Source organism: Neopelma chrysocephalum, unplaced genomic scaffold (genome assembly GCF_003984885.1).
Source record: "Neopelma chrysocephalum unplaced genomic scaffold, ASM398488v2 Primary Assembly neopelma1_42, whole genome shotgun sequence".
Classification (NCBI taxonomy): Eukaryota; Metazoa; Chordata; class Aves; order Passeriformes; family Pipridae; genus Neopelma; species Neopelma chrysocephalum.
This window is the reverse complement of record NW_020897700.1, coordinates 11905881-11926359: the sequence shown is the minus strand read 5'-3', so window position 1 is coordinate 11926359 and position 20479 is coordinate 11905881. Positions and strand designations below refer to the sequence as shown.

Below are 20479 nucleotides of genomic sequence, written 5' to 3'. Positions count from 1 at the left end.
TGATAAGCACCAAACCACTACCCACACTGGATATTTCTTAAGACAAAGATTAATACTTTTACTGTTACGAAAGATAATATTTAATATTAACATTTTCTTAGGAGCATACTTTTCATCATCACCCAAAAGACAACTCTCAATACTCATTGTATGTGTACAATACAATAACAAAGCTCAAAAACCCGTTAAAAACTCATTAAAATATCGAGTTTGAATGGTTTTCAAAAGATTCAAAGTCAGGTCCATGTTTATAGTTGATACTTCAGACATATGACTGTGTCTACAACTTTATTGAATGTATCTTAAGCTTGCATTAGTCATATAACAATGCAAGTTAACTTCTGACCTGACTTGGGATGGGAGTACTGTAAATGTCTTGGAATGACAGGATATGTTTTTCCCTAACATTCCAATAACAAATCTCTTCCAGCTTTTTTTCTACATCTTTTTTCTTTCATACTCAAGTGAAAACTAGGGTAAATTAATATACATGAACTATTTAAAATGGCAAAAAAATTTAACACTATAGACAGTATAAACTGATGCAGATTACATTTATTTTAATACATGTGAATCCTGATTACATTGCAAAAATACCATTTTCCTAATTTTAGAGTAATTCAGCCAGCGCAACACTTTTTTTTTTTTAACAGAAAAACTCTGTTTTAATCCCTTCTTGTCATTACTGATAAAAAAAAATCACAAAAACAAATAGCAAGTTTGTGACTATTCCATAAAACTCTTCCTATTCCTATGTTATATGTCTTAAAAAGTTGTGATCTTCACCAGTGGTTGAAGTATGGGAGTTCTGTTAGCAGCAGCTCCTGACAGACCCCCATGTGCTCAGTTACAAGTCATCATTGCCCTAAAGAAATTAAGACTTTCAGGAAGTCCAGAGACTATTTCAGTCCTTACAACAGCCCTTTAAACCATCTGTGCTGAGTCTCCCACTGAGCTGCTTGTGTCAAAAATTGTACTAAGAGATCTCTGCTTTTTCCTTAGCCTTATGTGCATCTACAGGAATAACTTTCACTTAAGACTTCCTTCCCCAAGGTAAAAATATATATAGCTATACACTAGCCAAATATAGAAATCAATTTCTTCCTCATACACACATTACAGAGAGAAGTAGTAAAATCTCTACTGATCAGACTACATGAGATGAAATAGCGAGATTTATCCCAAGGCAAAAGGATCTTGGATATAGCAAAGAGTAAAAAGAAAAACAAAAATTGTGAGATGATCACTTAATTACCTCTTTAAAAGCCAGATAGAATTGTATTGCAATATAACCACGTTTAGTGTCTGCTGTATTTAAAGAAAACATATTACAACAGTAACATTATATATGTATATACATAGTTTTGAAGATAGCCTTGCTATCAAATTATTCTGCAGGATGCAATACAGTTCCCATAAACTTTTATTTTCTAATTAAGTTTTAATAGATAATAAAAAATAGACCTTGTAAAATGCAAATTGCCTTTCTTTAAAATAAAACGTGATTCTTTTTGGATGAACTCAGGGAGATTAATTGCCATCTGTGCTTCAGCAAATTCTCAAATGCTGCAGACAGAGCTTAAGAGCAACCAGGGAGGTAGAAGGGAATGGCAGAAGGGGTGATGAACATAAGCCAATGGGCAAGATGGGTAAGGACAAAGGAAAAAGACAAGCAGGGCTTACACATGTGTGGGCTGGAATGGAAGCAAAGAGGTAGGTAAGGAGTAAAGAAAGGAGATAAAGATAAATTTTGTACTCCTGACAAGACTGGAAACATACCTATTAGGTTAAGGCTAAAGCTACTCTAAATAAGTTGAACAAAAAGAAATCTTGAATACCTAGTCACTAAACACAGAAGTCCCATTAGTACTATATAATTATGAATTTCAGGTCACTTTCTACTAAAAGTCAGACAATTAAGATTATGAAGATAATCTAGATTGCTGACTAGAATAAGATGAATGGTGAGCTAAACATAAAATAATTGTGAAAAGCATCCTGAATTTTTTTAATATAGAATAATCTAAACCATATTTTTCATACTGTATTAATCTGACAGATGGTCCACAGATTCTGGATCTGCTTTTCCTCACAACACTGTGTTAAGAAATGCTAAAACCACAAACATCACTGTTTTCAATTTGTGATTTAAATCAAGCTGATCTTTCAATTTTTAGGTCTTTGCTGCTGGCTCATTAATTATTCCGTATTAAGGAGATTCCCTAATTCATCAATCTGAAACTGGATTCTATCCAACAAGATGAATATTAAAATATCTCTAGAGAAAACACTTTCTTCTTCTGGCAGAAGGTATTGATGGAAGCCATCAATGCTAAATTCTCAATGAGCAGGTTGAAACTGAGTACTGAGTAGACTATCACAGCAGAGAAAAGTCAGAGGTGAGTCAAAACATTCTCAGTGGGTCAGATCAATGTTGCAGATTTCCCACTGTGTATTTTCATTGTGTTTTGGCAAATTCAAGGATTAAAAAATAAAATAAATCAGCAAGGAATAAGACAATTTGTTGAACGAACATGTCTATGTGTAGTAGGTTTTTGTGAAAAGTGTGCTAATAATGCTTTGGAACAATCTACGTACTTGCTAGGGATTTTTTCTTTTTTAATTTAGTTAATATAGAAATGCAGTGCGGACATTTAGCTGTAATTAACAGCAATTAAAAGACCACACCAGTCTGTCCTGTGACACGCAGCTCTCATGCAGTCCATAAAATCATTTTATTCACTTAAATTATGTGTTCACTTAAGCCCGAACAAGTGATAAAAGCTCTATATCGGAAAGGTTTTCATTGGCCTAGCCCACCAGAGTACTAAGTATTACTGTGGGACTAGTTTTTCAGCATTCACATTTCTCTCGCTGAATTTATAATATAACTTCTCCAATATATAGCATGATACTAAGATATTACAGATGTTAAATAGCACATTATTGCTGGTAAACTGTACCTATATTCTCTGAACGCAAGTAAATTCAGGCAATTACATCTATTTCCAAGCTAAAAAAAAACCAAACAAAAACCCAACACAATAGGAAAAATAAAATACCAAAGCTATCAAAGTACTAAAAAGTTAGTAAGATTGCCATAGTACAATTCCTAACTAAAAACTTTTTTTTTAGCTGGCAGAGACAATTTAGAAAGATGAGCAACATATGTAAATGCTACCATCAGGGTAGGACTGCTTCACCGGTTTTGGGGGTTTGTGGTTTTTTTGTTTATGTGGGGTTTTTTTGTTTGAGTTTTTTCAATTACAGAGAACTTTGAATAGTTCATGTTCACATCCAGAATGCGCAATAATCTCTGTTACTCTGTAAACCAGCAATGCTGACCTGCGTACTCATTCTCTTGCCCCCTGAGGGACTGATCCTAAGAGGCTTTTAAGACACTGAGATAGCAGCCTCCCCCCTCAAGCTGTCTCAAGCATGTAGAAACAGTTTCATAAATGTGTTTTTAGAAGTCAGACAAGATATAAGGTGATGTTTGCAAGGAAGAAGGTCTGTTTAGGCTATGCAGAAACCAAGCCACATGTAAGTTTTTAAAAGATGTGCTCAGGCTTTCCTGGAAACCAGTTGGGAACAATTTCTTGGTGTAAATTCATTCATTTAAACAGATTGAGCAAAGAAGATAGTTGGTACTGTGAAACAGAGAGGAATTGTTTGTAGAGGGAGGAGACAAGTAAAGGCAAACCTCAGAAGGAAGACATATAACCAGCAGAGAAAGAAGGATTTATTAATAATCATGTACTACCTGCAAAGCAAGAACAAAAAATTGTATGTAACAATAACAATGTAACAGAAACACTCTCACCGTGAAGGGAAAAATGAAACTACTAAGAAAATGTCAACTTAAGTCCATGAGGACTTTTAGATTAATACAGAGCCTAAACTTCTAAATTTCAGGTGGAAAGAAAACAAAATTGGGATACAGAATGCTCAATTAAAGTTTGTCAGGAAATGATAAAAAGAGAAAGGATTAACTGGTAGACAAAGGATAAGACAAACAAAAACTGAAAAGTAATTTTTAGTAAAGTAGAAATAAAACACATTAGGAAGAAAACAGAGACTTCTAATTCTGTATTTCTTAAAGAAATTTTGTATGTAATCATACAAAACATTTGATAAAAACTAAAGCCAGACGATTAGGATTATATAAAGAAGAGATCATCATGCTATAATATGCAAGTTACATTTGCATTCTGCAAGGGCCAGATTTTCTCATTCTACTCTGAACCAAAGCTGATGTGACATAAGATCCCATTGATTTTAATTTGTGATGTACAAAGTCTCTACAGATATGCAGAACAGAAGCCTAAATCATCATCGCCTAAAAGTGTGATTGTTCCATCCTTCTTAGGAATGGGACAGTTCAGTGGAGATTTCATGGAGCACCTCTAAAAGCAGAGGAGAATCCAGAATCTAACAGAGGAAGAGCAATAGTAGCACAAACCACAACTCTGCCCTATGGATCTTGTTACTTTCTTGGAACAGGAAAGGATCCAGCACATGAATTTAAATAATCCTGAAATCTTTGAGTTCAGAACACAAAAGTCTGACTGTGACATATGGACAAAGCTGCTTCTCAAAGTTGGGGGTTTTTTTATAATCTAGTTTTGTTCTGTCTGCTCACCTCTTGCAAAACCATTTTCTTAAAAACATTTTTAGAGATGCTAATTACAGAAGAAATCAGCAGCCTTCTTTGTCTGAAGAAGGCAAAAAACCCTGTTGGAACTAGTGCATAGTAACACGCTGACTTCTGGTGGATTTACATGATGGTTTCTGTGTACTATGGATACTGAATTCCCAGGCAACTTTCTATAGCAATAAAGTGTAAAAAGATGTGGCAAAAGCACATCACAGGATTTGTGAGTGTTTCTTCATTACAGCTATAAACTTGGAGACATGCAAAGTACATACTGATAGAGTAAGACTGAAAACTTGTTATTAAAAGTCCAGATTGGGATGGTAATACTGAATTTTACCCTTTTCAGATCTCCTGTGGAACAGTGAGTTATCTTAATTTTATATGGCACATAAAGTAAAACTTAGCAATGTGTATTTTACATAGAAATATACACTTTCCATTTTATGTCTATAAAGTGAACTATAAAATGACTAAAAGGAAATAAAGGTATTTAAAATAGAAAAACGTATTTCCTATGGAGAACCTATTGAGAAAGGTCTATTGCAAGTGCTATTACAGGCATGCAGTGATTATAGCCAATCTAAGATTCCAGTCATCCAGGAAAGAGAACTGCTTAACACTGTACTAAATAATACAGATGTCTGCCTAAAAGTAAGAGACTGTATTTGCACAGATGAAGACCAATAAATTCTTTATGTAAGATCATTCTGCTGGTACAACCATGTGCTGCGATGAATTTCCTTATTCAACTATTACATAAAATGAGGACTATGTCTTTGCAGGTACTTCCCAAATCCTAAATTTTACTTACATAGGTTCTTACTGGTGTTCATTCTAACAGAATATAGAACACTAGGCTACATAATACAGCTGAGTAGGTAGCAAATGTGACTTTTCATCACTGTATAATCTTTTAAAGGTCATATTCTCAGGTGCTGGCATTTTTTGTCACATGTGATGCATCTACAAATCAAACAGGATCTAAAATGCTATGATCTGCATCTAATCTTTAATATGATCTGTTACAATATATATGTGACTTGACCATTTCAATGAAATAGAAATGTTCTCCTTAAGTAAACTGCATCAATAACATTGTGGTCTCTCTTCTGTCAAATTACAATACATGAATAAGACACACGGGTCAAGGTTAGATCTTCCTTGCAGAATTAACTTCATTATTCTACACATAGTCAGAATCCAGGTGCAGGAACTCATGGAATGCTGCTAGTGAGAACTCTCATTAGCCTAGTCAGGAGTCATCTTACCAGTGAATGCTTCCAAAAACACAGTATACATCTCCAACAAATGACTGTACGTGACTGGAGCAGCCATCTTACTTGTTTGGTATATGCAAACCATGCATATGAACTTCTTTCCTGTGTCTTCTTCCTGTTCAGAGGCTCGGCTAGCTGAACTGGTGCCCAGCTGAATCTTTTCCTTACAGAACCAATGAGCTCATCCGGCAGGGCTCTTTAGGATGGTTGCTGTTCCCAAGCATGATACGACATAGGCATGCCTAGCTTAGCAAACGTTTGTCCTAATGCAGAGCCTTATATGTTTTACTTCCCATGATACAAATTGTGTTTAAAACATAATTTACGTCTAAATTTGAAGAATGCCAAGTTTTTTAAGAGACAAACGTGTATAGGGAAAACCAGTTTAGTACTATTGAGTATAAAGGAGATGACTTAAACAGAATCATCACACAAGTACAATTACATTGTAATACCTTTCACAGTATTCCATTAGTAGTAGTGGAAATAAAAAAGATGATAACAGTAATATTTTAGTGCTACCTGTATTTAACTTGTTATATCTGCAAAGCCAACAAAACCAAAAAAAGAATAGCAGATCAGAATAACATTCACTTATCTACCTCTCAAAAAATTTCATTTTATCACTGAGGGGAGATATAAAAGCTTCTATACCCGCTCTTTTGTTTTTCCTCAAAAGAAAACAGTTGCACATCCATATGTATATTACTAAACCATACCATCTTAATAAACACTGACTATACACTGACTAACAGAAAGGTTATCAGCAAGCATCAAACGAGGCCACAGCAGTACCTGAAACACAAGTTTTCACATTCTGAAAGGAAGGGAATTTTTAGCTCTAGGAAGGTGGCTTCAGTAGAGTGTCTGTGGCACTTCCAACAGAGAACACAGTGACAACAGATTTACAGATTGTAACTTCAGTTACTTTACTATTTGATTTCACACCTTTAAAAGGAAGGGAATTTACAATAACCTGAAATAGCTTTGACTGTAGTAGGAAAATGGTTTTAATATTTCTATCAGGGAGATTTCTTCATTTTCCATTTTAAGAGCATGATTCCCTTGTTCCGTGGCCTATATATCACAAACATGTGACAGATGGCACTAGCTGGCCTTGCATACTAAAGAGAAAGAACTGTAAAAAGATGCTCTTAGGAAACACACCAAACATATCTTGTGCTGCTGATTTTCTAAAAAACTTCATTTGGAAGTTGTTCCAAACACCAGAAAAATATAAAAATCCAGCTGATACAATACATGCTTGATAATCATATGTCTATTTCTGCTGCATTTGTAATCTTCTCAAAATTATTGATTAAGTAAGCAAATCTAGTAATACCTGGTACTTTGCAGATAGAGTGTTCACTGCAGTTTATTAAGTTATAGAAGAATAACTAAATCCTGCACCTAAGTCAAGCAGATTGTTCAATTTTAGCGAAGCCTACAGAGCTCTTAAACTGATAAGACAGGCAACATAAAACATTCGCCTCTTACAGTTAAAATACTATAAAGGCAGTTTTCAGGGTAATTTAAACCATCATATTTATTTTCTTAGGCTTCCTTTGACTCTCAAGGAACTAAAATAACCACTCTACAGCCACTGAAGGAATTCACATGCCAAACAAAAGCTTATGACTTCTGCAAATTCCCAAACAGGCATTTCTTTAGTTGGTGGGGAGAAGAGGGGCAGGGGGAGGGGGAGCAGCTACCATTAGAACGGTGATAATGTTGATAGTGAAAAAGTCTGGAACTATAGGGAACAAAGTTTTACAAAACTGATCTAGGAAGCAATATAATTAGAGGTTAGTCCCAATGAAAAGGGATTGATAATTCCAAATCATTTTATAACCATCAAATTTATTAAAAGTTCATGGATTTAGAAATGACTGTTTAAAGAGAGAAGAGCCTACCACTGAAATTTGTGATTTTTGAAGATATGTCCTCTCCATAAGGAATACCCATCTGTACAGTATGTGTTCACATGAATTTGAATATATTTGTTTATATTAGCTTACAAGAGTTTAAAGTATCTGTTTTACCTGTGTCATCCTGAAGAAACTAAAATCAGGCTATAATCTAGTACTTTGAGAAAAAAATACTGTGAAAAAAATTCTTTGTCTTTTTTTAGACATTTTTGGATTTGGGGTTGTATTTTCCCCCTCAAAACAAGCAAGCAAAAAAGAACTCATTCTACCCTACCCAGAATCTCTCTAGGATGCCTCCAGTATTTTGGAATTATTGACCATGATCATTCCATATTTTAACTTGGAAAGAAAATCATAAATTTGAGAAAATTGCCGTAACTGCCTGGCATTTAAAGAATTTAAAAACAGCTTCAAATTTGTTTAAATTTTTTTAAATTATAAATATTTATTACTTATCTATATTTCCAAAGCAGATATGAACTTCAACTGGTATATACTATTTGAACTCAGACAAGAGTCCAGGGAGATGGAATCAGGGACCAATCTGTGGGACCAGCACTCCGATCACCTCTTCTATTCCACAGGGCTGCTGCTCTTGGCTGAATCCCCAAGGGCTGAATCCTCCAAGGGAAGTTTATGGCCCATTGCAGGTTCTTAACTAATTCATCTCTCCACAAGTCTTTAGGCACCATGTGGGATGTAGGCTCCCCATGGAGCAGACAGGGAGTAGGGCAGTTGTGGCAGCCAGGGCAATCCCATGGCCAGGAGAGTCTGTGGTGAGGGACCAAACCCCTCAGGCTTCACTGAAATGGTGTCCTGGACTAAGGGAAGGGTGAGGACAGGACCTAAGGGAGGCCAGGCAGGAACAGTCAGGGCTGTTGATGCCCTCAGGGACATTCATATGGACATTTCTGAATGGTGTTGCCGGATCTAGGTACTTTGGCTTTTATTTTAGGCACTTCAGGAGTGCTGTCGCTGTTCAGACTTTATTTATGCCCTCATTATGCCCTACTTTCTCTACAGGGGTCTGCTACTTTTTTTAAATTGCAGTAAGTAGCAGCACTGACAAAAGATACAGGGTGGCTTGTGAGTTGTGTTATTTTCATTCAGAACAAACACTTGTGGACACAGTTAAAACAGACCTTATCTCTTACCACTCACGTAAATAGCTCTCAGATAGGGATTGATTTTTATTCTGAATGACATTTGAAATCCAGCATGCTAATAAAAATATAGATAGAAACCATAAGTGTGATTAAAGATAATCTAACACACTTCACTCCACTGCAGCATCTGCCTAGCACATTTATCACAGAAAGTCAGACTGCAGGCCAATCTGAGACACTTCACAGCACTAGAAGCATTAAGAGCCCAAATGTATTAAATAACGTTAAAAAGGTATAATTTAGTAGAGCACACTGCTAGATTTTTTTTTTTAACTCTTATAATTTCTAATTAGAACTTTGAACAACTAGCTTTATTTACATTTCAATATGTATCATGATGTAGGCACTGCACTGTTTGTTTCTACTTACATATTCTTCCTTCTGCTTTTTGGCCTTTCAAAACTATCATTACCATAGGGCTTTTGTACTGCCAACTGTTAATCAATAGGCATGACAAAATATCGAGTATTTTTTCTCCCTACAAAATTATTTTAAAAAGCAAAGTAGTATCTACTTAAACAGGTAGAAAATTAATGTGCGCAAATTTCTTTGCAAGTCACACAGTTTATCCAGTTCAAAGCAATGGCTCATCTGCCTTTAGTCAAAATAGTTGCTTCTCCTCCCTTTAAGACATAAGTTTAGAGACCTCCTTCACAACTGGATAAACTGAAATTTCAAATACATTATGTCTCCTAAAGAAAGAACTGGGTTTAGTATATCTTTTAGTAATCAAAGGAAACAAACAAATCAAAAAGCTACTAGCTAAGACAATTAAATGCCAAGAAAAGAAAAATTACCTTTATAATTCCTTGATCTTTTACAGTGAATTATATGCATTTGAACTATGCCCCCTGACTGATATTTTCACTTAAGTATTTGACAGAGAGAAGCTGGAAAACTTGCTATGAAGAGAAAGCATCGATTTGTGGCTGTTCTGCACTAATGGCTTCCTAGGGAATAATAAAATAAGTTAGAGCCTAATAAAATGACTGATCTTTCATTCAGGATAACAATGAACCTTAGCCGTCGAGTCAAGTCAGACTCATTATTCTAAACGACAAGCCAAAAAGGCAAAGCAGAAGTTACATCTTCCTAGCAACCCAATATATTGTTATACAAGGACATCTAAATTCCTTGATCCAAAGATGAAATTTTAATATGGCATAGCAGTGACATACCTTTGGTACATGCTCCCTTCTGGCTACTAATCCCACAAAAAGTACACTTAACATTCAGAGAGAATCTTTGAAAAGATGTTTATAATATAGCCCTTGACAAGTTAAGAAATTTAAGATTCTGTTTCTAGCTCTCACAAAAACAGTGGTACCCAGTTGGATCAAATATATATATATCTTGTTCATTTTCCTACCTCAAACAATGAATAGAAAGAAAAAGTAAGAGCAGGCAAGTTAACAGGATAACCCCCAACACTATTCTAGCCTCTGGGACCTCCTGAGTTGGCTAAGTCATTCAACTGTCATTAGAAACCATCAATGGATTTGTTTTCCAAGATCATCCAGTCTTCCCTTGAGCCCATAAAAATTTTTGGCATCCATAATATAATCACAATATACAACTAGCTTCAGAAATCTTTTATGAAACAATTGAAGAACCACCACTTGTTCCTTCTGCACCTGTTTCCTCTCATACCTCAAGCTTCTTGTACTGGAATAGAAAGACAATCTAACCTCATGCACCATACACATAATACCCTGAATTGACAGACCTTTAGCACAACAGTTCTTCATCACCCCGTTTCTAGACTGAAGAGTCCTATTATACTCAATTTTTAACCATATAGCCTCTGTTCTATAATTCTAATCATCCTTTTCTGCCTTCTTTGGGGCACCAATATTGTATACAGTATTAATGAAATGGATGAAAGATGGATTTATACAATGGCATAAGTATGTTCTCTGTTTCTCTTTGATTTTTCCAGTAGTTGGTATTTGGTTTGCTTTTTGACTGCTGCTAAGCCCTGAGATGCGGTTATCATGGAACTATCCATCATAAGAAGTCAATGTTTTGACAGATGATAAAATCATTTCAATTCTCAAAAAAAGGGTCATGAAGAAAAAAATATTTACAAACTAAAGGATAGGATTCTTCAGTTTTAGTCGCAATCATTAGCAGCCAGGTAAGAATTTGGATTTCAAGTACCTAAAATCATTTTTGAAAGAGAAAATTTTAAAAATATTAGAAATACGTAATTTAATTTAAGGATACAGTAAACTATTTTGTTAAATGTAATAAATTTAACAAAGAAAAGGAGATGCTCAGCAAAACAAAGGCATTCCAGAAATAGGTTTCCAGGAGTAGCAAAGCATGAAACCTTCAAAACAGATTAATACTAGATATACCAGAGGCAATACAATTTTGACATTTCAAGTCTCAGGGTTCTGCACAACTCTTCGGTTATTTCTTATTGTATTTATTCCCAGAACTGTTACTTGTTGCACACTCCTGTTTTACCTATTTAGAGTATAGAGTTTGGGGGGGGGGTTTGGTTTGGGTTTTTTTTTTTAAAGTAAGGATGTATGGAACAAATTCATCAACATTATATGAAATACTCTTCAGTAAAAACTTAAATTAAAACTGTGGGATATTAAAGAGTATTACAAGTTGCTTGTAAATAGTAAAAATATCAGCACAGTCGAAACTTTATCTGCTGAGCTTATCCAAATCATTCTTTCTATGATTTTCATTAAAAGACATTTTCTTGAGTCAAATTTATATCTCTGGAGGAATTTTTCAGCTGTTGTAAAAAGAAACAAGTAAAAGAATCTAGTAACTTACATGGTAAAGACATCAATAACATCTCCTGCAGCTCTTGTCATCTCAAAGTAGGTTTGCAGAATGTTGACAGTTCCTGAAAGTGCTTCATGTCCACAGCCACAGAACAGTGCAACTCCAGCATACAGCAGGATGGTAGCAATCAAAGATGCATAGGGAATACCTCCCAGGCATTTGATGCAACACTCGAAGCATCCTACAAGAAAAAAAACAAGTTCTAGATTATATCAAGAAAGCAAAAAGAAAGCTTTTACTCTTGAGAAACACTTTTGAAAATTAAAGACTTCAGGCCAAAGAGAGCTTCAATCAAGTTAAACAACCCAGACTGTCAGAAAATCTGTGAGAGGTTAATTCAACTTCTGAGTTTCCTCAGTTGCTTCTTGACCTGTTAAATGTAGACATGCATCTGATTAACGTGAAAGGTTAGAAAACAAGGCAAGGCCGATAAATTTTAAATGCTTATAGAAACAATGACCAATTAAAACTGACTTATAAGATGCTCAACAGGTATGAGCCAAAGGCTTTAGGCTGTGCTAAATCATAGGAATACCACAGATATGTTAAAAGAAAGAAAAAAGGCACAAAAAAGCCACTGTCTACTTTTCTGATATCTAACTCTCACATGTAGCTTTGACATGTAATTTCATATTTTGTCCTTTAAGTTGGTAAGTTTCTATTTCATTTAGGCTAGATAAGAAAAGTAAGAATTTCCTGTCTGTTCAAACATTCATTCATTCATTTACTGCTTTTAATGAACAAATATGAATCTCTAATATATATATATATTTGTCATATATATATATGTTTAGCAGCTACTTATATGCAAGATTCTCTGAAGAGAAGATTTTAAGCCATTTTCAAATATACACACATTTTCTTTAAATAGAAACCTCTTGATATTTTTGTACATGTAAAGAATACTACAAAAGGCAATATTCCAATGGCTGGATAGTTCCTGGCAGAAAAATATAATATACTGAATACTGAATATACTAAACATGTAAAAGACAAAATAATTCCCAATTACGTATGCTAGTTTTATAAAAATATAAAGAAAGTTATAGCTTGAGACTATTTTTGGTTAAGGACAACTTGCTCTAGCAGAGCCAACTGTAAAATACCAAATGTAAAATGTGCAATATTTTAACTGCTGCCAAAGTCTTGCTGAGTAACCTGTTGTACAAGTTGCCCACCTCCAGCAGCCATCACACACATCCATGGGTGTAACACTTTCCATGCTTCCAGTACTTTGGTAAGAGCATTTCATCTTCTTCCCCCTCTCTGAGTCCATGCAACTCTGGATGAAGAACACATCTTGCAATTCATGTCATTCTACTGTAGTGGCAGTGGGGAGCTTTCATACTCAGCAGCACAAAGCTTTGAATGTCCAGTGATCACTTTGTGTCTTTCTTCAGTGATTGTTAGACTATGGGGCTTTTATACCCAGAAACTCTGTGGGTGTTTCATCAGTGCAAGGTCTTAGGAACAGACTAGGAAGATAAACAAATGCTTTTGAAGTAACTAATTCTGCATTTTAAGGAAACCTCTTAAAATTCCTTTGGTCCTATTTTCTAAGATTACCCTTAAAAATAACTGTGATTAGCTCCTCAGTGTTTAAAAGCCTACACAAATACTAGAAAAGAATCATTTACTGGAAAATCTATCTAAAAGGCAAAATATTAACATATATTTAAAAGAACTACAGGAAAATATATAGTTGCTTGACATCAGAGTTTATCAAAAACTTCCCATTGCAATTTTCAGCACAGAAAAAGCCTCAGAAAACTAGTACCATTGTACACCCATAGGCTTTATATGAAAAAGTAAAAAGGGGAGAGATGAAAATAGACTAATAATGAGAGTGATGTATGAGGGCTTGTAAAGTCAAAGATAGGGTAGCGGAAGAGAGATTTTGTAAAGGTTTCTTTTTCCCCTTCCAAGAAAGATGAAGTGGAAGAGAGAAAGTTAAAGAAATGACAACACAAGAATAAGAACAGCCAATAGTCTGAACTAGAAGAAGTTTCATTAAGGCCACACCCACATAACACTGCTGTATTTAATACTGTGAGCATTGTTATGCAGAAAAGGTTGGCTGTGCACTACCTCCTGCAAGCTGCTGCACATCACTCTCTAGGTCAAGTGAGAGCTGAGCACACACCTAGAGGTCACAAACTAAGATGTCATCAATACCCAGGGTCACTAATATTACTTTAGCTTTATTATAGTGAAATATTGTAAAAATATAGTAAAATAGCATAACAAAGTAAAAACTGTATAATTAAATAAAGTGATGATGTATAAAAAGGAGCAATACAATGGAAAATTTAATCAGAAATAAATCCCTTTTTTTTGCCCAATTGTTTCAAAATTTGAAAAATAACTGAAACAGATTCATAGTTTTTGAAGAAGTGCTTCTACTTATCTCTTGCATTAAAATTGTTCATGCTCATAAGTCTTTGAGGGAAGCTTTTAGTAGTAGAATATTTTACCAATTCAAGATCTTTTCACTCATTAAAAAAAACTCCAAAAAAAATTAATTCAACCACATTAAATTTTCAGATAATCAGGTATTCTCAAGGCCTTGCTCATTTATTCAGCTCTTCCATAGGCCTACTACCTTTCTCACTACTCACTTCATGAGTAACTCTAGACTTTTCAGGGTTGTCAAATCAACTCAAAACTAGAGAAAACCAGTGAATTAGGACTAAGATTTTAAAATGGCTATCACACATCATTCATACACCAGGAGGTAATGTGCTGCAGGTAACATTTGCTCCAGTTCTTTTCTTTCAGTTGTTCAGAATTTGAAAATGGCTGTTTAATAACAGAACAATAGAAATGCTATTTTAACTTGCACAATGATATTGAACCACCAGTACAGAATTGTGACTCAGCTGTGCAATGTGTGAATGTCTGTGTGAGACAGGCAGTCATTCACCGCTCTGAACATCATCTTCACAAGGCAGTTAAAACATACAATCACAGAAATAATTACTAAGAAAGATGAAAAAGATTCTATGTTGCTTTGATGTTTGTTTTCATCTTCAAATACAGTTTTCAGTACTTTTCACAGAGTTCACTTTGCACAATAAGTTCATGCTATATAATTCAGCATCTATTGTACTTATTTTGCTTATGTGTACCAATATTTTTCCCTCAGGTGAAAATCTAGATCTCCTGGGACCATGTGCCTTTACTAAAACCATCAGAACTAGTCAAAAACACTATTCTTTGGAGCTTTCAACATGAAGAACTGTACTGTTCTTTTTTTCTTTATTTTATCAAAATCATTCCATAGAAAAAATTTAATCATGAAATACACAGAAGATGACAAGACAAGGAATTTTATTTTACATGGATAAAATAAAATTCCAAATACTTGCTGTATTCAGCTATCAAAATGAAGCACATTAATGTTGCATTATATACATCTACCTTCCAGTCAGCAAAGATCTCATAGACCTTTGTTCCTCTTAGTACAATTATCACTGTCTACATCAGAAATATGCTTGATTTAGATATCTAAACTCCTGCTTTAAAAGGCTTGTAAAGTGTTCCTTATATAGGCAAATCTGTGCACACCTCTTCTAGTTTCTGGGTTTTGGGTACAAATTTTCTAACACATCTCCAAGTGCCCTAGCCAAACGTAAGTTGACCTTTTGTTTATACAATCTCTTCTCTATATTAAGAAGGCAAAGCATTTAGATTTTGAGCAGCAGAAGAAATTGTTGTGGCATTTACATGTTTATGTGTTAGTGGCATCTGAGCTCTGCCTCCTCAGTACAGATCAGGAGATACACCTGACAAATAAAACACCTAATCCATTTCTGGCCAGTACATTTAAAAGAAGGAAAAAAAAGATTCAGGACTTACATCTCTTCCCACTTCTGTCTGTGAAATTGAAGTTTAAATCAATGATATCAGAACCAGTTTCAAAATGCAATTATGCTACTGTCTTTTACATTAGTGGTTAAGAAAACCCATTCACCCTAGACATTAACATGAAGAAAATAAATATTAAAAAATATATAAAAAGTCAACATATAGAATATAGTTTTTCATAGAGAATATTTATGGTTTTGTTTTTTTCATTCTTTCCAAGGCATTTTCAGCTAGAACATCTAGGATGAGTAATCACAGACAACTACATCTCCAAAGCATTACTGATTAATCACAGATAATTACATCTCCAATGGGAACAAGTACCTCTGAAGATCATGTAACATTTTAATAACATTTTTTCTTATTTTTATTAAAGAATTTTCTTTCTAATATGAGGAGGTAGGACAGCATAGCCAAAGTAAAATGCAAGAGAACTACATAAACTTGAAATAAATAAAATAACAAAATCTTCTGTGCCTTCCATGCCTGGTTAGGCATGCATTTTTTTATATCTAAATTTGTACCACTTGTCACACAGCTTTCATGGCCAATCAACTCAAATACAGAAATATAGTTTCACAGCCCATCATGAAACATGCAGATTAAGTTCTGAATTCTATTAAGGTAGACTTAACCTCAAGAAGTCAAGCTACTGTTATGTAATATTTTAATTGATAAATACACCCATCAAAACACATTGTACTGAAGAAAAAGTAACATATTTTACTTATATCTAGTACCAAAACTCCCTCAAATTATTCAGCATGTGGCCAGACTTCCTGATCTGAAACTGGTCACCAAGGCATCACTGTACAGCAACACACAGAAGCAATCCAGTTCCTTTAATATTGTCCCAAGTACACAAGAAAGACATTCAAGATGGGGTTTTGCTAAGCTGCAAATGAGGTGAAGCAACATTTTGGAATGAGTCAGCAAAGATCATCCTCGTACTTCAATCTGGAAAACCTATTTGAGAAGGGTTGCATACACAATCCCACATATTTGCCCTCTGTGTCCCAGGAATATTCATGGGATACATCCCCACTCTGCTCCCACCCTCTACTATTATACAAGATGCTAAAAACTAAAATACCTTTCTTAGTCTTACTGAGGAGATGACTTCTCATTTAAATTAGCTTTCAGTTAGAATGATTACTGTTACAGAATTAGCTATCAAGCAACAAAATACTTTTACCACAGAATTAATTCTGAGATCCTGACTGCTAGGACTACAGTGGAAAAATAAACTAGACAGTATTTTGATTGAATTGTTAAGCAAGTAAAGCAACATGATACATTGAAAAGCAAGAATAATGTCCCAACAAAATCACAAAAGGATTTTCAGGAAAAATGCTGACTAATTGCAAGAAAATACAAAACTAATATGCAGGTAACTTTTACACATTCAATTGTGTATCATTACTGGATCTACTTTGACTTGTTATCTCCTTAGTATGACTGGATGTTATCTAATCAGATATCAGCTAACACCAAAAAACAAAATGTTAGTCCCTAGGTCTTTACAGTAATTTTGCAGTTAATAGTTGCATCAGTTACTGCACTCAACATGAGACCAAGGCTAAGAGGAATCATAAAGACCTTTTCTTATTTAGATGCAAAATTTATCCAACTAAATTGAAATACCTAAGGTTGTGCATTGTGCATGTTTGCTCATAAGAATTCCCCTGTCCAAGTTGATAACTTTAAGTAGTGGGGATGTAATCCGGTTATACAGTATGCAAAAATTCTCCCTCTGTAGAAATATAACTTCACACAACTCCTCCATTCACATATTTACCTTTGCAACATCTATCCCAACTGACTGTGATTCTCTAACTTATAGAAAGCTTCAGTCATCATAAGAAAATGACTTAAGATATTTGAATGACTGTGGGATTATCTCACCATGGACATGTCAAGTCTTCACACAGCCTCCACTGCCCCCAGACCAACAATAATAATGACAATATTGCAGCATAAAGATCCACTATTTTCTCTCATATTCAGTACCATTAAATTTTGTCTTTAGGTTATACATAGAACTTCCACCAACATTAAAAAAATTATAAAATCCTTAAAAGGGGTTTCAAAACAAAAATGAAAAGAAAAACTGCATACATATAATAAAGTGGTCTGAAAATGGAGCCTTAAGAGACTGAAGAAACTGAATGTATATGTGAGGAATTTTTTAGTAACAAAAGATGCACAGCTTTATTGCCAACTTTAAGAGTTCATGTTTTCTTTAAGAGTTCATGTTTTCTTATGCGGCTAAATGCTGAAATACTTGAAATTGAAGCAGTAAAGCTGAAATATTTGGTCCTTCAGCACATTTTGAACTGCAGAAAATATTTTGAATCTTGTCTGTAATCAGCAAAAGAAAAGGAATAGCATTTTTTTATTAGTAGGCTCACAGAAATAAAATTGAAATAATCAACTATTATTTACTCCACCCTATACCAATACAAGATTGCTCTGCATTTGTACTAAGAAAATACAGACCAACAGATACTGTTGTCAAAAGCTCTTTTCTAAATTGAATTTAATTTTTTGAGAAATTTTATTTAGAGATTTTAGAATTCTAGTACCATCTCAGGTCAGTAGTCCAATGTAAATTCAAATGTCTCATGGAATGCAAGGGTTTTTTTTTTTATTTTTAAGTTTTAAAAATCTCCTTGTAGCAGCACGAATATTTTTAAAATAGAAAATTGCACAGTAAAATATTTTTTTTCAAAAGGAAAGCTACTAAGACCTTCAAAGACCTGATTTAAAAACTCATTTATGAATGTAAAATTCTTTTTTTCATTGTTATTTTCATTTGAAATGTAGGGAACTTCAGATTACATGGCATTTTAATAAAATATAGTACAGTACACAAAATCCCTCCCTCCCTTACCCATATGGATGTTCTCTTGATCTGAGTAACAGAAAACAATAATTAAATCTGAACAAAGGCAATAGAATTTGTACATTTTTGTACACTGCTTAAAATTAGCTATGCTTTCATCCAGAACTGTCCCTTGTTCTTGTTGTCCCTTGCCCCTTGTTAAACACTCAGTACTCCAGTTCAAATTGTAATGTTTAAAAAACTGTATTCACTACAGAAAATAAATTAATTCAGCAAGCTCAGTACAAATCATGGTACCTCTTACATCAGAAATATTACTTAGATTTGCATTTTCATCATATGCATTGAACACATTTCTTCACTCATATTCAAGGTAGTTAAATCTTGAATGGATTGTTTATATAGCTTCTTAGTAATCAACTGTTTTAATGTAGCGTGGTAGTAAAATGAAATAAGCTACTTTGACAATGAGAAGAAATATTGTTCCAAGAAATCTTTATCTATAACACTGAGCTATTCAAACAACTATATTTATCAAATCAACATAGCAGAGATCTATAATTTCTCTGTTACTATCACCTGATACAATAAACTTTCAAAGCCAAATTAAAGATGTATTTTATATTTGATCTAAATTATATTAAAAATCAATTGTCATCTAAGTTTAAAGACACAGATAACACAAAGAAACATGGTTTTAATTCTCATCAGAGCCCAAAGTATGACAACTTAAACAAGGAATAAGTGGTCATCTCTTACTCCTAGTTTGGGAGTCACGTATGTACTTATCCCAAGATAACAAACATGCTTCTCTTGTTCCATCTGTCTTAACTGCTCTGAAATCTGGAGGGAAAAAAGAAAACCAAAAAAAACCAAACCGGCTATCTACAGTCTCTTTTCCTGGATAACTGAAACACAGCTGTATATGGATAAACATACAAATAACACATACACACATATATGCACACACACAGTTCTACTATAATGTCCAGCAGGAAAGAGAATTAAACGAAAAATCTACCAATCTATCTGTTAAATATATGTAAAAAGGTAAATCTGAATTAACCACCATGTACAATAATGTCATCCCATCTTTCATTGGTCATACTTCAGCAGTACTCAATGGTGGAAGGACAAAAATTCATTTTCCATCATACTGGATTGTATCAATGATCAAATAGCTTATTGAATTCCTCTGTTGCACCACAGTATTCTGCCAAAGTATTTGTTGCACTTGGATAACTTTCTAATGAATGATGTGAATCACTAGATATCATATATTAATAAAAAAGCACTGTGAAGCAGTACACCTGATTAGTACCTTTTGGCAAAATGCAGATCTAAGCTGTAATGACAGCAGAGAATCAGTGGCTTGGCAGTAAAGTCTCATCATGAATCATGATCAAAGGTCTAGTTTTCCTGTAGTGAAGGTGCATTCCAAGCTTTAGCAGAGATTGCACAACATCCCAAAGAGCTACTCTGTATTTCTTTCCTCCTCCATAACTCTCAACAACAAAGGGAAGCTATCTTGGATTAAATGGAACTAATTTTTTAAAGAAAAATGTCTCATTTTCTTTGCCAGCCAGATAGGAAACTAGCCTTTTCATGACTATTTTTTTCTTCTTCTTTGATGAACAGGTAAATGATCATCCTGCATGCTGTATGCTTCCTTTAAGGTATCAGTGTTACCTCTCCCAGCCCTGTCAATTGTAATTTTAACAAAGAACTAATTTAAGCAAAAGCTCCTGGCTGCACACCTCATGGCTTGTCAAAGAAATTGGCTCAGTTACTATTTAGGTACCTACACAAGGCTCTCTTTAGTAAGGTATTGAGCATGTGCTTGACTGAAAACATGTGGCTTGTCTCATCAACTTAATATCAAATTGTCCTGGTTAGAATGGCTGGGACCAGTTCATCCCTGGATGGGTGTA

The 20479-nt window shown here is 34.4% G+C and overlaps 1 protein-coding gene across 1 annotated transcript in view; it reads right to left on the bottom strand.

The window, feature by feature from the left end:
* The window catches only part of GPM6A (glycoprotein M6A), a 117911-nt gene that overhangs the window by 25811 nt on the left and 71621 nt on the right, over nt 1–20479 (bottom strand). The window contains exon 2 of the mRNA XM_027676694.1: nt 11825–12017. Within this exon, the coding sequence (XP_027532495.1) occupies nt 11825–12017 (193 nt within the window). The remainder of the gene's footprint in view (nt 1–11824; nt 12018–20479) is intronic.